Here is a 17843-nt window from a genome sequence, read left to right as displayed (position 1 = left end):
CCCTGTTACAAATTCAGTGATTCCTCCTCCACCTACAAGATCTTGCTAACATTCTTGTCACTAGAGTATGTTTGTTTCAAAAAATCTCACGTCTGTTTGATAGAGGTAATCTGTGGTTGCATACTATTCATGATCTATGACATGACAATATTATTATTTTCCTTCCATATACTATATTTTCCACTTTTCACCACAAGCTCATTTTCTTCTATAACATGCTCCTTCCGATGTCCAATCACAGACACATAAACACGCGAGACCAAATCTCATAAAGATCCATCTAACTTTACAGTAGAGCCATAAGAAAAGGGATTGCCCGTGTTCTTATACTCATACTGCATCTCTGTCTTGCCTTCATCAGCCATAATGCGAGATTGGACAATATGACCTTAATCTGGTTGCACTTTGATAAAATCAAGAGTATAGCACGCAACAATCAACTTGAGAGGATTTAGGCAACAGATTTTTTCCAGCATCAATAAAAGTCCGTAAAAGTACAACAATCAATTTGGGATGATGTAGGCAGCAGAATTTTTTCAGCATCAATAAAAGTACTTTAAAAAAATCTATGAACTGCTATGCTGTAAATCAGTCCACCATACTGCTGTTAAGATATGGTTTGGGTCAAGTCAGACCCGACTCATCTTCACCACACGCCACACATAAGGGATGGTGGCATACTTGTAATATTTATTGTTTTGTGTATTTACTTGTAACACAAATTAGTATATATTAATGACAAAGGTCAGGTGCCAAGCCCACGACCCTCTTTCTTCTCTCTCTCTTTTCTCAAGCAGAATTCCTCTTCTCATCTTCTTGCATTCTCCTTAAGACTCATCTGGTGGTTTGGTGATATACTTCAAAATCTTACATGGTATCAGAGCTAGGTTTTGCTAATGAGAATGTCTGGTAAGAATCTCTTATTTTTTCCTTAATCTCTGTTTTTCTACCCTAATCCCAAAATCTTTGATTTTCGCCCTAATATCTATTTTTCTGCCTAATCCTAAAATCTTTGATTTCTGCCCTAATTTCTGTTTTCCTGCCCTAATCCCAAAACTACTGCTGTCTGCACTAATTCCTAGATCTATCGTGCCCTAATTTCCAAAGTCGTCTGCCCTAAGTTCCTACCGTTATACTTACAACCTCTAAGAGTCACCGTTTCTATGGGCATCTCAATGGCACCTGCACCACTAGAATGGATCATGCGGGAAGTGAAGAATGTTGTAGGGCATGTTCAAGAAACCATTGCAGAAACCAATCCTGACTATGAGATGTAGATGGCTTATGATCAGTCCCTTGTTGCATATACTACCTCCACGCTATTAGAGGAAGTTTTGGCGGGCGTTGATGACGATATTCTCAAGTATCAAAAGCGAGATTCCTGCAACTCAAGAGGCAGTTTCAAGATTACAACTCCCACGTAGTAGGCTTCATATCATTGCTTACTAGAATCCACATATGCATATAAGAAAGACAAGCAATTTGATAAGAGTATGCCCAACTTGCATCCACTTTTCCACGGTTAGCAAAAAAAAATCTGATAAGAATATGGTCTACGTCCAGCCACTCTTCCATGAACCTAGATCTGACTTAGAACGTGCCAACGCAACCCCCACGCAATTGCTCACGCTCCACTACATCCACGTTGGGAACCTAATCACACATACCTCTCATGTGTGATTAGGTTCCCCTTCCACGCTGCTCCACTGTCTCCTGATCAGCAGAGAGAAGAGAGAAAGGAAGGTAGGGGAAAAAAAGAAGTGGGAAGTGATGGGAGAGAGAAGAGGAGAAGAGGTTGGCGGAAAGTCACGTCAACCGCTGGCGAAGAAGGGTGGATATCACCGGCTCTGATACCATGTTACAGCCGTCAGTCTTAGAGAGAGAAAAACTTCTTATTAACTAACTTTAATCTCAATAATAAATAGATTGGGGCAGCGGTAGAGACCTACAAATAGCATCAACCAAAAATAAGGAAATGTTTAAAGAGAACTCATAATTATTAAATATTGCAAAGGACCACCTAGAAACTTCAAGTTTTCTAACTCAACATGAGCGTTTTCCTTGTATCTTCCAACTCAACATGAGTGTTTTCCTTGAGATACGTGTTACAATGTTTACTTTGAGGCTACATATGCTATGTAGGCATCAAAGAATCTTGGATGGTGTCCAAGTTGGTTATCCTAGTTGGATTCCTCAATTAAAATTTAAATATTTGTTTGGTCCAAGGATTTGGAAAGAACATAAAGATAAAGCATGAAATAAGGTGTTTCAAATTAAATTTTCTAGGTTGAATTCTTAAGAAGATGTAATTATTTATCTTGGGAGGAATATGGTGGCCTTATCTGGTAGCTTTTTTCATCTAACCGAAAAATTGGCATATTATCGTATTAGTTTTATTTTAAGCCTTGCAGTTTTAATATTTATTCTTTTCGTTGCAATTTCAATGCGAATTATAAAACACATCTTCACTTGGAAAAAACTGTTTCTAAGTTACTCTTTTATGTTCTTTTAGGTAATTTTAATAATAATTGGCTTGTTAATAAAAAACAGTAAATATTTTTGTAGGCATTTTCATGTGTTCTTTTAAGTCCAATATAACTTATATTTTTTGTATTAGTTAGCCCCACAATCCTATATAGGTTGGATAATTTAAACAGTTTCAAACTAATCATCAACAAAAATTTATATTAGAGGCTTTCCCAAGCAAAAACAGGAGTTACAAGGAATCCTAAGTCAAAATCTTGAAAGGGAGCTAAACCTTATTCCGAACAGATGATGGCATCCAGAAGCCCATGGAAAACAAATTCTCCTATGAAATCTAGTAGTTGCAATTCACGCAAGACCTTGGAAATCAGTATATTCTCTTGACCTGTACCTGAGGTTTTCTTGTTGAATTATCACATCAGATGATCGGATTGTCTGGTAGAAGTTCCTTCTTTCATGTGCATTGATAGATGGTTGCGAGGGGTTCAATCTGTAACGTAGTCTGTTCATACTATAATTATTTCATACTAATCAAAATGGCACATAACAAACCCATTCAAATTGGAAGAGAAGTTCGGGGCAGTTATAGTTTTTTTTCAATTTAGATTTCTTGCTGTTCTAATCATGAACGGTTTCCATCTTATTGCTAAATCCTAATGTCTGAAACTCATTGGCCAGATATATGTTTATTATTTAACTTGAGGAGTTTAGGGTATATACCAAAGTTATCTCTAATTCATAGTCTGTGACACATTTGTCACTACTCTATTGTGATCGACAAATCCATCCATTGTGTTTGTAAGATAAATCCATCTTTTCTTGACTTTAACTACAGTTAGCAGCTTAGCATGGTCGTACACTTAGCAGAATGGGTTCATGTTATTTGAAAAATACTGGCCATTCTACTAGCTCGAGGGTAATTATGTTATTTCATTTCAAAATAGACAATTTTTAAATAACAATTGTAATATTAAGGACTAGCACCTAAGTAAAAGGCGTGGATAGATTTGTCAATTTCCTATAGTTCTGGAATGTATTTGGAAAAGCTACTTAAATCTAATTAAACAAGTGGTGTGCTTTGTGATTATGTAATGCATTAAACAAAGCAATAATCTAAATTATTTTTTGTTTACTTTTCTATTCAGAATAAAAAAATCAAATTGCTAACAACTATTGCATCTTGTCTTAAGTCTAACAGACTCTTTGTTAGGTGAGAAATCTAATCGTGTTTATCTTGGACCAATTGGATGCTTATATTGCTGACAGTGCAACATTTTTTTGCTGTGTAGGGTGCTGGAACATACATGTTTCGAATTGATGACAAACGGGTTATTGATGCTACAAGGGCGGGAAGTCTTGCTCATTTAATCAATCATTCTTGTGAAGTAAGTATTGGAGGTCAAAGTTATAGAGTCCATAAAATATGAATACCCAACAACAAGCTTTGCACAAGTGCTGGCTTCTATCAGTAAACATGCATGAAAATTACAATATATGTGGTAAACATGTGCACATCTTTCCTCAAATGGCTATTTGTGAACAATGTTAGACCAAAATTATGTTTGAGCAAAAGAAAAAGTTACTGTACCTTGCTGTTTTGTTTCAATGAAAATAGCTGTTGTTGCGGTGGTTTGGCTTAGCCGAGACCATTATTCAGTCAAATGATACTGTGAGTTTTAGGACATATGAGTTAGAGTATTGAGGAGAAAGAATTTTTGCCAGTCTCCATTTAATTCTGGTTTCTGATATGGCCTGACCAATCAGTCTTCTGTCCTCTGAGTTGCATTAACCGAAAGAATTTCTCGCAATTCGTACGTTTCTGTTTTCATGACCAGCAATTTTCTTTCTTCCCGTTTCAAATTGTTCTCTGGACGTTTTATCAATATGAGGTGATCGTAGCTGTAAAACAGTAAATTTGACTCGTGATTCAGGCAGTCCAATCTGTCATGTGTAACGCGGAAGCCCCCCCAAAAGGGTTTTCCAAGAATTTCTTCTCAAAATATCGATCACTATGCATATCTTGCTTGTCATTAGAAAGGTGTGGTTTTTTGTTTTTTGGCTTACTCCTCTTCCTGTTCTATGGCTTAGAAGCATCCAGCTGGTCATAATCTAGGCATAGTTCTGTATAGGAACTGAATTCGCCTTGGATCAGGGTTTGCTGTCAATGTTTTAGGGGCAGGCCAGTAAAATAGCCAGACCTTATTGATCCTAGATAGAATCTGGTCCATGTCAAGTTTAGGATGGAGGATGACTAGGAAAGGTATTTTCTGGTCATTACAATGGACCGGATTTGCACCTGACCTATGTGAATTGAATCCACTGTGAACATTCCAGTCATTCATATTCAGGTTTTGCCCTTGGAGAAACTCTTATTTTTCAGTTGATTAGTCAGTTAGATGTCAAGCACGTCAACTTTGTAAGAAATGCTTTTGTTACATAATGTCAATCTTCTGTTCTTGATACTAGCCGGGGTTTCTTACCTTCCTCTTTTCATTTCTTGAGTTTGTTTGATGGGAGTTTGGACTTCAGTGGCTTTTCATATGTAGTCTAGTTGATAGATATATCTGGGAAGTTTTTTGGATATATGGTTTGCAATCTCATTGTTGCTGACAAAGGCCAGAAGCATTGACTGAATGAATGCATTTCATTAGCAAAAGATGCATAAAGGTTCATGTTTTGTTAGGTTTTTGTAATGTCAAAATACTGAAATAGGTTTCTTATTACTTCCGTTTGTTCTATATTCCTGCAGCCAAATTGCTATTCACGAGTGATAAGTGTTTCTGGTGACGAGCATATAATCATTTTTGCTAAACGTGACATCGACCAGTGGGAGGAGTTGACATATGACTATAGGTTCTCCTCGTGTTAAACACCCCTTTTCCCCCTTCTTAGTTTATAACTTGCTGATTTTTTTTTCTTTGTTTGGTTTTGCTTTTACAGATTCTTTTCAATTGATCAGCAGCTTGCTTGCTATTGTGGCTTCCCAAGATGCCGAGGTGTTGTTAATGATACTGAAGCAGAGGAACAAGTGTCTATAATACGTGTCCCTCGTCATGAGTTGACAGACTGGAAAGCTGAATAAGTTCCCCACTTCTATTCTATGGCATCTGGTTTCAAGCTCAGATGCAAAACTTTGAACTCGGATGTCGGAAGGATCACATGAGTTCTACATGAGATGCAAAGCTTTGAACCCAACTGTGCTCGAATTGTGTATCCAGCGCTTCAAGGTGTGATGGACAGCTTCCACCAGCATGAAGAACTTGCAGAGAATATTACAATCAAAATAAGTCGTCCAATTCATTGTTCAAAAATTAAATTATATCATTTAACATTGGTAGGTGTTGATTTACACTTACACTGATTTGAGAATATCAAAAATATTCTCTTGAAGTACAAGTTAACACCTATGTAAATCTTAGAAAATTGAGAATGAAAATTTGTTTTTAGGTATTTGATTATATCATTTTTGTGTTTCTGCATTAGTTATTTTTGTTATAAAAATCCACTGGCTTGACTGCAAAGAGGATCAGGTAACCAAATTGGCTTCTATACCTGCAGGGGCAACACACTGTTAGATATATGGAATGTATTTGTGTTGCTGTTCCCCAAGGATGTTTCAATTTTTCGGTTTTTTGTAATTTGTGACCATTCTATCACATTTTGTGATTGTTTGCTATTTGCTAGTCTGGATTTGTTCTTTCTGCCTTTCTTGCATCTTGTAGTAAAGGACTATTTCTTCCTATCTAGGATGAACGTCCATGGAGTTTGAAGTGGGATATGTGGTTATGGAGATTGTTTAATAAATGCATCTAAGTAATTTATGCCTTGGATTTTTGAATTATAATATTTTGATTGTTTTTTTTTGCAGCACGTTTATGAAGCATATTTGACCATTAATTTTTATAATAATCTTCAGTGAGAAAAATTGGATATTTTATTAATTACTTTTTGAACTTTGTCAGCCATTTTGTTGCAGCTTTTTTGCTTTTTTAATCCTGACTAGATTCAAGACCTGTGGGAAACCATGAACGCACACCTATGTAACATGGGGACACTATACAGGCTGCATACCCGTGTCTGTACACCACTTTCTAGACACAGGTATGCCATATCAAGTGGGTATGTTTTAGATCAGGACTCGTCAGTCCTGATCAGTTCTATCTCTTTGAGACGTCTAACTCTCTGTCTTATTCCCCTCTTGCGTTCCTCCTCAAACTGCTTTGGTAGCTGAATGACAACGAGCGATGGAGGCAACATATGGTGACTGGTGACAGATGATGGCTGGTGATAGATGGTGACGAAACGATGGCAGTGAGGCGAAATTTTTCTATTTTTGTTCTTTTTTTCTTGCCATTCAGATTTCTCTTGCAGCAAATACTTGGAATGGTATGGTTCATACTTGTTTTATTGTAGATTATTATCATTGATAATGGGCTAGACTCTAGGACACATGGGCACTTCATTTCAGTCAATGCACACGTGTCGACACGTCCAGACACAGGTGCAGGTTTGGACATGGCTCAGTCATGGGTTTGACCGTATCGGGTGTAGTCAACTCACTTGTGGATGACTCCGTCCATTTTTCGACTCAGTCAAAGTTGATCGAGTCTAATTTTGTCTCAAATTTGGGGCTTCTTTTAACCCCTGCACATGTGTGTAAGGTTGAGCCTTCAACCCTTCTGGCGATTCTTGAAGGCCATTAAGTTACATTCTTGCCCTTCTTCACTCTTATTAGTATTTGCATATTTAAGTGTTATGAATATGTAATAATGCAAATATGCTATTGTTTTATTTCTAAAGCATTATCATTTTCTTTTTGGCATGCAAATCATAGAAGTTATATAGGACGATTATGTTACAATTTTGTGTTCTTGTTACAATTTTTATGTCTATTGTTTTTACTATAGGAACTTGTCAGAGAAAAGGAGCACTTTTTTATTAATAATTTGTTTGTTGGTTTCTTCACTTTCTTCATAATTTATAGATTATGAATCATGAATGCATTATTTTTTTCTTTTCTATTTGAAGTCTTATTCATATGTACATACCATAAACACACACACACACATATATGTGAAAAATGAAATCAGTAATTTGCCTGGTTGCCAGATGGATAAATATTTAAACCCGCTGCTAAAAACCATCATAAATTGTCACTAAAGCACAATAAACCATGGCTACACCTTGAACTGTCACTATGCTCCTGTGATAGGGTGCTTTTAGCGGTAGTTTTTAAATACCATGTCATCTGGCAACATTCGACAGCCAGTTGATTTCAATATATATATATATATATATATATATATATATATATATATATATATATATATATATATACTCTTTTGGAATTGGACGTTATCCGCGCTCATGCCCATGTTACATGACTAGAATTCACCCACAAAATGATATGAACAGTACTTGTGTTATTTTTCAAGTTTCGAGTCACTATTACTTCAATTTAGGGTTTGTTGATTTTGTGTTTTTAAACTCATTGGGCGATTGTTGATAGGGTACAGGGGTTTTCTCATAAAGCAGCAGATACTTGTGTAGAAGAAACTTGGTATATTCATCTTGGTTGGATTTTTAAGTTCTTTTATCACTTATAATGGGCTAGAAAATTTACATGCAAAAGGATTTTTTTAATGAACCCGATGGAGTTGAGTTCTATAGGTTGTCTTGTATGACCTAATGGTCAGCCCCGAACTTTCTCTGGTTACCGACTGAAATAATGTGTAGGCGCCTAGGCGGCAGGGATTAAGATTAGGTCACCTAGTGTTCCATGGTGTCATGTTAGCCCATTTTGCAATATGGACTCATTTTGTCTGACAAGTGTTGATCACCCTTCTAAGGTGGAGGAGGTGGACAAGGAGCTAGAATCATGATAATCTTTTTATGATAAACAAGTTTTTTAACATTAATTTAATAAGATTAGATATATGAACTATCAGACTTATAGGCTATGCTATTTGATGCATTATTATGTATGAACTTATGAATTGCTTTCTTTAGTTTTGAAGTTTTTGTGGATTGCACATGATGTATGTGTGTGTCTACTCTACCTTAAAGCTGTACCCACATTTTTTAAAATTTCTGCATCCAAACCATACCCATGGGACTTAGACATGAACAGATATACGTAGTAAATAAATGATACCGTTTTCTCTTTTCTCTTTTCTTTGAAGGTTAATAAGGAACGTGAACTGTTGGTCCTAAAGTGAATAAACTGAAGACACATGATTGAGGGTACATTTGGGAAACAAGCAACAGGTAAGATCTTCCTACAGATAACATACAGAACTTTTTGTGGCGAACACGTTTAGTAGAGCCCCTTTCGTCAGCAGGAAGGATGTCTCCAAGAAGATTCAGTTGTTGTAAGTGAAATATTTTATGAGGTGAAAGAATCTTTGTTCATCATGGTCAGTGAGCATAGCAACCGAAAAGAACAAGTGCACTGAATGCTACAAGCAAGGGGAACACCAGAATTATGAAAAGTCTGAGAGCACAAGCTTCATCGGGTGATGAAACATGACAGACTTCCACAAGTACAAACAACTACCATCTTTTGGGAACTCTCAAATGGTGCCATCAGTTTCAAAGCTCAAATTTAGCAAGCATGCCTGCAATAAAAGAATTCCTGCTTGAAGAATATAGTTTAATTCTTAGCTGGCTACGATGCTATTGTTTTATCCTGACGTGTTGTTACACTTAGTTGGGATTTCCTGGCTAATCTAGCTGGAGCATGTCGGGGATCATCAGGTAATGTTCAAAGCCATTTTATCAAAATTAGTTGAGTCATGTTTACCAGAAAAATTGTTTAAATTGTATCTATTAGGAAAGATGGTTTGTGGTAATAAAGTTTCGAGAACTGGAGAGAATCTTGTTGCTCACATACTTGGATATACATCAACCATCAGGTTCATTAATATGTACGTTTTTTATCAACGTCCTAGTCCTGAATAGCTAGTTAATGATTGATTCTCCCCATTTAAGTTTTATTTTAGTTTCCCGTCGAAGTGGAGCAGAACTCAGCCTACATGTGCTGTGCTGTCTCACGAGGGGGATCAATTTTCGAAAGTATGACCGTGATTCTTTTCCCATGGTCATTACACTAACTATCTTTCACGGAATCATGGTCTTTTGAATTTATTCAGCTATTGTGATCAACCACTAAAAATGGTAATTGTTTTCTGATACAGAAAGTTTCTGGAGCCGATTAAAATGCTTTTTCACATTCTTTTCTTGATTCTCCAGGCAAACTTGTAGGTACCGGATTGTGTATATATATATATATATATATATATATATATTGGTACATACATGACACTCCTAACTACTCTTTTATCTCTTTTGTTTATGTCAAGACACTCAACGAAGAGAGAGCTAAGAAAGTAATCAGAGTTTCTTTTTTCTGCTGTAGTGTGGATCTAATTTCAATATGCTTACGTTTGGGCTTTTTCGTTATTAAACAAGCCTTTGGGTCTAATCTCTTCCGTTTTTCTTTTGTGGGCTCCGATGCTTTATGTAACAGCCTCAAAATCTGTTCCCTCTCCTGCTGAGACCCTACAAGGCGTGAGTAGCAGACTTTTTGGAGTGTGCCATAACAAGGGACTGCGAGCAATCGTTTGCTGTGTTTTCCTTGAGCAGTTCAAAGTGTCGCGTGCCTTCTGCCGCTGCAAATTCTGTAGACCTGTGACGTAGTGTTTCATCGTTGATTCGCCACTTGCTTTTTCATACGGCACAGGGGTGCACCTCCTTGCACTGATGGTAGTGGTGCCTCGGAGAACTGCAAAACCCGCTTAAAGCTACCAGCAAAGTACCGAATAATTCGTGTCACTCCTGAAAAAACATACATTTGGAAATAAATAGATGTATTAATTGGTCATTTGCGTAACTGAATCCCTTTAAGAAATGTATTATATTGCTAATCTCATTCTTATTTCTGGAGTGTGGGGGTCCAAGTATCGACCTGCTCATGCTTGGGAGTGGTGCTCCTTCAGCTATGTTGGAGAGAGTGACAGAACATTGATTGCAACTGACTCAATCTGGATTGGATGGCTCTAAAGGATACTTCAGGGCGTTGCATATGGATCTTATGAGGGTGTTTGGCAATTGTAACCGGCTGTTACTATTCAATGATTGGAGCAGTTTCATTGAATGCTTAATCACATTGTTTTATGAATCTGTTCCAATTTTGGGGGCATATTTAATTGGGAATTAGCAATCTGTTACTGTTGCCAAATGGCTTCTAAGCATCTGTTGTTTTATGCATTTAAATTAAGCCATTTCTCAAGGGTTAATCTTGCTACTGGGTTGCAGCTAGTTTGGGAAAAGGAGGGTTAATCTTTCTACTGAGTTGCATTTAGTTTGGGGAGAGGAGAGCGACGGCAGAATTGCGAAGACTTGCCCTCTGGATTTGGTTTTATCAAGAATAATGTTTCTTAACCCTGCAAAACTGACTGACAAGTAAACGTATTGTATGATATCGATCTTACATTGTGTAAATGAAAAAGTTGTATGTTACAGGTTCAATTCATACTCTGAAAGCTATCTTTAATCTTGACATTGTTCTGCATTAAGATCATCTGGTACACATTCTGTTAGACAAGCGTCCTGCTCTGTTAGATCCACCTATCTGAGTCGCAGACTCTAACATCTACTCTGAATCTAAAACCAGAGTGAGACAACATCAGATGGAGTATTGCGAGGTCTGAATTTGAAATACATATTCACACATTGGGTCACATAAAAAAATGGTTTAGAGCACACTATTTACATGTAAAATCTGCATTGATACCAGCTTTTGATCTTACCCGTATTGGCCGGAATTGCAGTATTGATCATAAACTGAACAGACGGATCCGAGCCTGATAGAAATGCATAATTTGATGCTTTTACATTTTTCTAATTTAAAATTTTCAGGCATCCAAAGCTCAGGGTTGAGCGGTCCTCTGCTAGTTGATCTCAAACGAGGGCTCCATGATTTTAACCCTAATTAACGTCCTTCAGCTTGAAAAGCTTAGGTCAAAACCTCCTGACAAGGATGGCGAGCTTGAGACCAAGTTCTTATGTACTGTAGCTCACTTCAAGAACCAGTCCCATGAAGAGGACTCTGGGGCCAGGAGATCTCGTGTTCGAACCCAAACTATGTCTTTGACCACTTCCTGGCATGACATGCCCCGGGCTGGTGTGGCAGAGGGGGAGGGGAGGAGGGACAGGCCTAGGTTCTTAAGTTTCTTGAGTCTTAGGTCCAAACCCCTTTGCCAGTCGGCTGGGTTCTTGTTGAACATGCCTAGCTAAAGTTCACTCAGGTAGTCATCTTCTACTTCAAGATGTGATCAAGTGGATCCAAAGGAGACGACTCCAGGCATCGAGCTCGTGACGATCTTCAACTTGAAAGTCTTAGGTCCAAACCCCTGGCTAGGCAGGTGAAGCTCATATTGGTTAACCAAGTTAAAGATGTGTTCTACTTCTGGTACTTCAATGTGGAGGTTTTCTTGTATTTGGGAAGGATGGGGAAGTTGGGAGACTATACTTTAGAAAGAAGTGGGGAAAGTTCAGACAGTATATTTCAGGAAGAAGAGGCGGGCTCCTCAAGTTTAACTTGTCTCTCACACCATTGCATTAGGTGATACTTGAAATCTGGATTATGATTTTAGAGTTGTGGTTTTATTTTTCCCCAAAAAGGCCATTCCATGCCATATAATATGCAACTGGTTGATAAAATGTCTGCATTAAATTCATGGTGGGAAGCAAAAACAGGCTGGATTTTTTTCATTTTCCATCAAAATCAGGGTAAAGTCTCATCATTCATATCTCATTGTAGCTTCTTATTTGGCAGAGCCTCACCGTGCTTGTCATGGTGTGTGCGTATATATATATATATATATATATATATATATATATATATATATATATATATATATATATATATATATATATATATATATATATATATATATAATTTGAATGATGATTCTGAGTCGTCCAGCTCACTTATGAGGGCTTATCGACCAAAAATTAACTTATGAAGAAAATCAATGGTATAAATGCTAAAGCCATTTCTATTTTTGTGATCTTAGATTCATCATGACAAGTAAATAATCAATCTTCTTGACGACCATCGACTCAGTGTGTCCGACTGGTCGGTCTGAGATGTATGAACGTAGCTCCGATACAGTGTCGAGAATTGCGATGAGAAAAAGGATTAAATATGAAACTATAGAAGTCGTTTCCATTTGGGTCCATCTTAGGCGTCGAACCATTTGGGTCATTTAAGTTATTACAAAAAGTTACATACCAACATAAGCCATTTTCCGAACGAGTTTAGTCTTTAGAGCTAAACAGAACCAATGGGTCTATATGAATCAGGTTGAAGTTTGACTTCATACTACAAAAAGATCTCTTTGATTTGGGTGCGGTTTCCCTTGTTAGATTCTTATTTTCAATATTCAAATTCAAGCCAAATTTGCTTACTTGAATTCAGAAAGAAAAAAAAAAATCGAGCCTGATTAAGCACAACAACAGGAAAAATTTTCTTATTCAATAGATATTCAAGTCTGTAACGTAAGAGTTTTTAGGTCGATTTTAGAAGGGGAAAATATAACTTTTATTAACTGGAAAGAAGCCGTTTTTCTCAAAATAAAATGCTGGCGTTCTCTCACCAACGACCTCCGTGTGAAAACCTGCTGCCGGATCCTATTTTTACGCTGCTTCTCGCTGCTTTTCTTTTTCTTGATCCATCTGCCGGTAACCTTTGGCGTGAGAATCCAACTGTTGGTAGCTGGAAAAAATCAGAAAACAGGCGATATCTGGATGTCAATACGTTGAATTTCTGCCGGACGGCGCTGCTGTTTCCTACCGGCGAAACCATTCTTGCATGAACACATTTGAATTATAATCCAATTTTGAACTGCACTACCCATTATCCAATTAGTCAAATGTGGTAAATAGTTAGAGAGAGAGAGAGAGAGAGAGTGAGAGAGGCAGAGAGAGTGAGATTGGATACATTGGCACGTGGGTGCAGGTGTAAACATTACCTTCTCTTCTCAGCAGTAGCAGTCGACTCTTTACTCTTCGTCGGTCCACCATTGAATTTTGTAGACCCAACTAATTATTGTTAGTTATTGTCAGCCCACTGTCCATTGCTGTCTTCTTGCTAATAATTAGTTTCGTCCGCATTAAAATATCAGCGACACCATTTTTTATTCACCGACCCCAGAAAAAGAAGAAGGCCAATCATACAGCAAGCTATTCTCCAGATGCGGCCCATTGGTTTTCCGCTATTTGCTATAAATGCTCGAGTCCGAGCACTCTCGCTTCCCTATGACAGCCGTGCGTGTTGATTACTCAAGTCGAGTACCCGAGTACTCGATCATCCTGTATAACACAGCCATGTGCATGGAGGCGATTCATCCTGTATAACACAGCCATGTGTGTGAAGGCGATGGGTCCTGCTGAACCATTGATCCTTGAATCGAGTACCAGAGTACCATTGATCACTTAATGCTCATAGCAATTCTTTTTCGAAATCTTAATTCCTCCAGGATTACATGGGTTCACAATACTGATGCCGCTGCTCAAACCACAGCATTCCAGTTGTTGGCATAAATATTAATTGAAAGAAAAGAAAAATGATTTGGAAGCATCATTCAGCTACGAAGGCAGATCCAAATTTGCTGAGGCCTAGTGCAATTATTGTCATGGCACCAAGTTGCCTATTCCTGAAATCAGAATCCAGCTCAGCCCACAGATATGGTCTTCAGAGTTCAGCCAGCTTCTCTGTGCTACGTAGCGCAAGTTCTTTACCTGCAACTATCGATTACCTATCAAACTGCTCTAAAGGTTCGGAGTTCGAGCAATGGTGCCCAGCAGCTAGCAGTTAAAGCACCAATACATCGTCAAAGGATTCGTTTGCTTCTTAGAAGTAGTGAGCATGCTGGATAAGCTTAAGTGAAACACATCGAAGCTTCATGAATCTAGGAGAAATATTCAACTTTTCCAGTTTATAACTGAAATACTAACGATCATAAAGGAAAATATCCTAAGAAAGTGAAAAAGAATAATGTTCAATCAACAGTTTCGACTCTTAATATATTGACCATTGTCATCCTTAAATTTAAGAATTTGCTTATACTGTATCGCATTTCTGTTTGTCTTCGGCATATTTAATTTTCAATCATGTTCTTCACATGAACTGTATCCGTTTTGCTACTAATTACTTGGACGATGGTTCTCATTAATGATCTTTATCCAAGCCATCCAAGTTAGGCAACTAAAATGATTTATTAAGACACACTGTGAATTAGCAATAAAGAACCAAACGCACCTTTTGAAGCATTCCAGCATCATCGTTTTCTCTTGAAGAAGTCTGTCCCACATTTGCAAAGGAGAATTAAACGTAATATTTTAATTTGAAGCAAATGAAATTTGAAGCATCTACTCTAATCGCTTGAAGATCATCACTTGTTTTAGTAGCAAAGCTTCTCAAGTACCGTTGCATGTCACTAAATTGGTAAAAAATGCATGGATTCACTAGAAAAATATAACAGCAACTAAAAACTGTAAGAACATTCTCTTGAAGCTTATCAGGAGAAGCAATTGCTCACTTTTAAGTTGCATTTTGCAATTGATAAGATGAGCATTATTACAAAAGAGGAAGGCCAAGAATATAATGACATGAATGCATTAAGCGAAAGCCAAACCTGTTGTCACAGGCGTTGGAGATGATAAAGAATCAAAAAATGATTGTACAAGTGAAAAAAGATAGACTTCCTTTTCCAACAAATGATTTGATACTCCTTATTTGATCTAATTACATGTGATTGTACAGAGAGACCAAAGGTTAGGGCAGTGGAGTTCAATTAATTTGGAATTCACTTGAGCAGGGGCTTTTATGGTTCGAGCCTGAGAAATTGACACAAATGACTCAACTCCATATTTCACAAAATTATAATTTGCTTTTACAAAATACCACATTATCAAAACCTGAAACGGACAGCTTATCAAACTAATTGGCTCAATCACCTTGACATAATTTGATTGTACATCATGATTTCATCTCTTCCGCTTCCTCTGTCTATTAATGCACGCAGCACACATCCTCATCCTGTCAAAATTTCATGCTCTCACTGACAGAAATCCAACTCAGTCTGTACTCTAGTTCAAGCACACTGTGGAAGCATACAACCTGCTAGACCACACTTTCTGAGACTTGTCTTGATGGCAAGAGAGACCCATATCTATAGCTTGATGAATCACAACCAGCTGATTGGCAACTTCTAGTGTTCATAGCACGGCCATTTGAACATCCTGATCATATTCATAGCGGAGCTTTCCCTTTGTGCTCTGTCAAAGAACAATCTTAAGAATTTCAGCTATGTTTTTTATAAAAACTAGGGACGCAACATTGTATAGATCAACTTGAGAGGATATCAAATAGCAGAACACAATGTACAGCTTCAAAAAGATACTGCAAAAACTATAAGACCTCAGTGAAGGTTCAACAGTCATGTCCTACTGTCAAATGTAAACTGGAAACTCTCCGTGGGTAATCTTCTATGTAATAGTATTTTCGCTATGACAGCCAACAACTTCGATGTTTTCTACCATCTAAAAGATGGTATAGAAAACCGAAAGTCAGAGGCAAGAGCAGAGTTGCATATTTATGATGATCAGTGGCAAAAATAGCATAACAAAGGGAGAAGAGAATAAATCTTAGTCCTGTAAGTGCACGAACAATTTGGAACCAGGAGATGCGGATGATCGCCTTTCTTTAGTTGCGTAGATCTGACAGAAGAATTCCACTTACTTGACCAAACATATCAAACTCAGGAAGTGATGAAAAAACTAACAAATCCAGACATTGACTTAAATCTTTCAGTAGGCATCGAAGCAGAAATGAAGCAAAAGAAACGCGTGAACAATTACCTAATACAGAATTGAGGAAGAAAAGGAAAAAAAAAAAAAACGAAACAGCAAAAGGAGAGCCAGTACACCTGCAACAAGATGGCCAAGAAAGAATCGTAGAGCATGAAAAATGAAGAATCCAATATACCTTAAGAACAGCATCAGCAATCCTTTTTCCCTGAAGAAGATCAGGAGCATTGTCATGATCAACCACCCTGCATTCGCGTGGTATCTCAAATAGGGACAGCGAGAACTGTTTGTAGATGACACCCACATCAAAATAGATCAGGCCGGAGCTGGGAACGTCCACTCTGATGCCCTTCACAGGGAACCAAAGGAAGAGTTCCTGGGCAGAGATACCAGAAACAGCCCCAATCTGCCCATAGCTCAGGGTACCCGATATATTCTTCTCATAGTGTACTTGGTTCTCAAACTTTGTATTGCAGGCCTGATCCAGATGGACCTCAAAGTTCCCCTCAGCATCTATGCTGAAATTGCTCACTCCTTTGGGCAGCAGCCCAATTGGAAGGCCGTGGATTTTCAGGACGTCATAAATGGTTTCGGGCTCTGCGTCTTTCTGGGAGGCTGAGAAATCGATGACCAGGAGAATGACGAGGATGGCAAGAAGAATTCTTGGTGGGAAAGAGAAAGGAAACATTTTTATGAGGTTTGCCACAAGTGAGAAGGATGAAAGAAGAAAGGTGTGATTTCGGAAGGGAGAAGTGGAGGTAATGAAGAAAAGGAAGATGGGGACTCTGGAGATCTTGGAGATCTTAGAGAGAGAGAGAGAGAGTAAAAACTGGGGAGGCGGCAGGGAGAAAAGGAGGGGTGAAATGAGGGGGATGGAGGTTGATTGGGGGGTTTTGGGAAGATGGGTCAGAGAGTCCAGAGCAGTTCTTGTGTTCTGGGTGGAATGCCAGTTGCCAATGAGGGAGGTGAGAACTGGCTCATGTGTTTTTCTTTACACTGCATAATTGAGAGGAGGACATGGAAGAAGCACGTGAAACGGGAGGGGGTTGGTTGATAATTATGGTTTTGTCTTTGGCACCATGTGTGGCAGACCCACAGCACATCCATAATAATGCACTTCAGAGAGAGTGAGAGGGGGTATGGTTATGCTTGCACATATCGCCTTTAGTAATTTCATTGCCTTTGTCCTCTTTCTCTCTACACATGTATCCTGATACACTTTCACACAGAGAGGGATAGAGAGGTTTTTCTCGATAGCATCTGTCAATACTTAGCTGCCCCTTTTCTCCTTTATTCGGTTTCCATCCACTGAGCAGGGCTACAGGCCTACAAAAACTGATCCTGTACCATTGAGGTGAAACCTACATCCATCAGAAGTCAGTAGATCTGTACTGTCAAGCTGAATCCAGATTCGGATCAGAAAATTTCTCAGTCAAGTCCACTTCAAATTTATGTTCATTCTACCATGATTTTACACTCTTCCA

The 17843-nt window shown here is 38.1% G+C and overlaps 2 protein-coding genes across 6 annotated transcripts in view; one reads left to right on the top strand and one right to left on the bottom strand.

Moving 5' to 3' along the window:
- The window catches only part of LOC116249348 (histone-lysine N-methyltransferase TRX1-like), a 49070-nt gene extending 38642 nt beyond the window's left edge, over window positions 1-10428 (top strand). For 2 of the 5 annotated variants that reach the window (XM_031622598.1, XM_031622600.2), the window contains exons 22-24: window positions 3774-3869; window positions 5234-5337; window positions 5425-5942. In XM_031622598.1, the coding sequence (XP_031478458.1) occupies window positions 3774-3869; window positions 5234-5337; window positions 5425-5566 (342 nt within the window). In that variant the 3' untranslated portion in view covers window positions 5567-5942. Of the gene's footprint in view, window positions 1-3773; window positions 3870-5233; window positions 5338-5424; window positions 5943-6446; window positions 6586-6711; window positions 9241-10012 lie in introns of those variants that run through there. The other 3 variants (XR_007572480.1, XR_004171124.2, XR_007572481.1) reach the window with 3 other exon arrangements.
- Window positions 10429-15395: 4967 nt separating this feature from the next.
- On the bottom strand, window positions 15396-17395 carry LOC116246943 (uncharacterized). The gene is made up of 2 exons (XM_031618863.2): window positions 16538-17395; window positions 15396-15828 (listed from the first exon to the last, which is right to left on the bottom strand). Exons 1-2 carry the CDS (start codon window positions 17045-17047, stop codon window positions 15769-15771), a joined length of 570 nt encoding a protein of 189 aa, XP_031474723.1. The 5' UTR covers window positions 17048-17395; the 3' UTR covers window positions 15396-15768.
- Between the last annotated feature and the right edge of the window lie 448 nt (window positions 17396-17843).

This window comes from Nymphaea colorata, chromosome 2 (genome assembly GCF_008831285.2).
Source record: "Nymphaea colorata isolate Beijing-Zhang1983 chromosome 2, ASM883128v2, whole genome shotgun sequence".
Taxonomy (NCBI): domain Eukaryota; kingdom Viridiplantae; phylum Streptophyta; class Magnoliopsida; order Nymphaeales; family Nymphaeaceae; genus Nymphaea; species Nymphaea colorata.
This window is presented reverse-complemented; position numbering and strand designations above follow the sequence as displayed.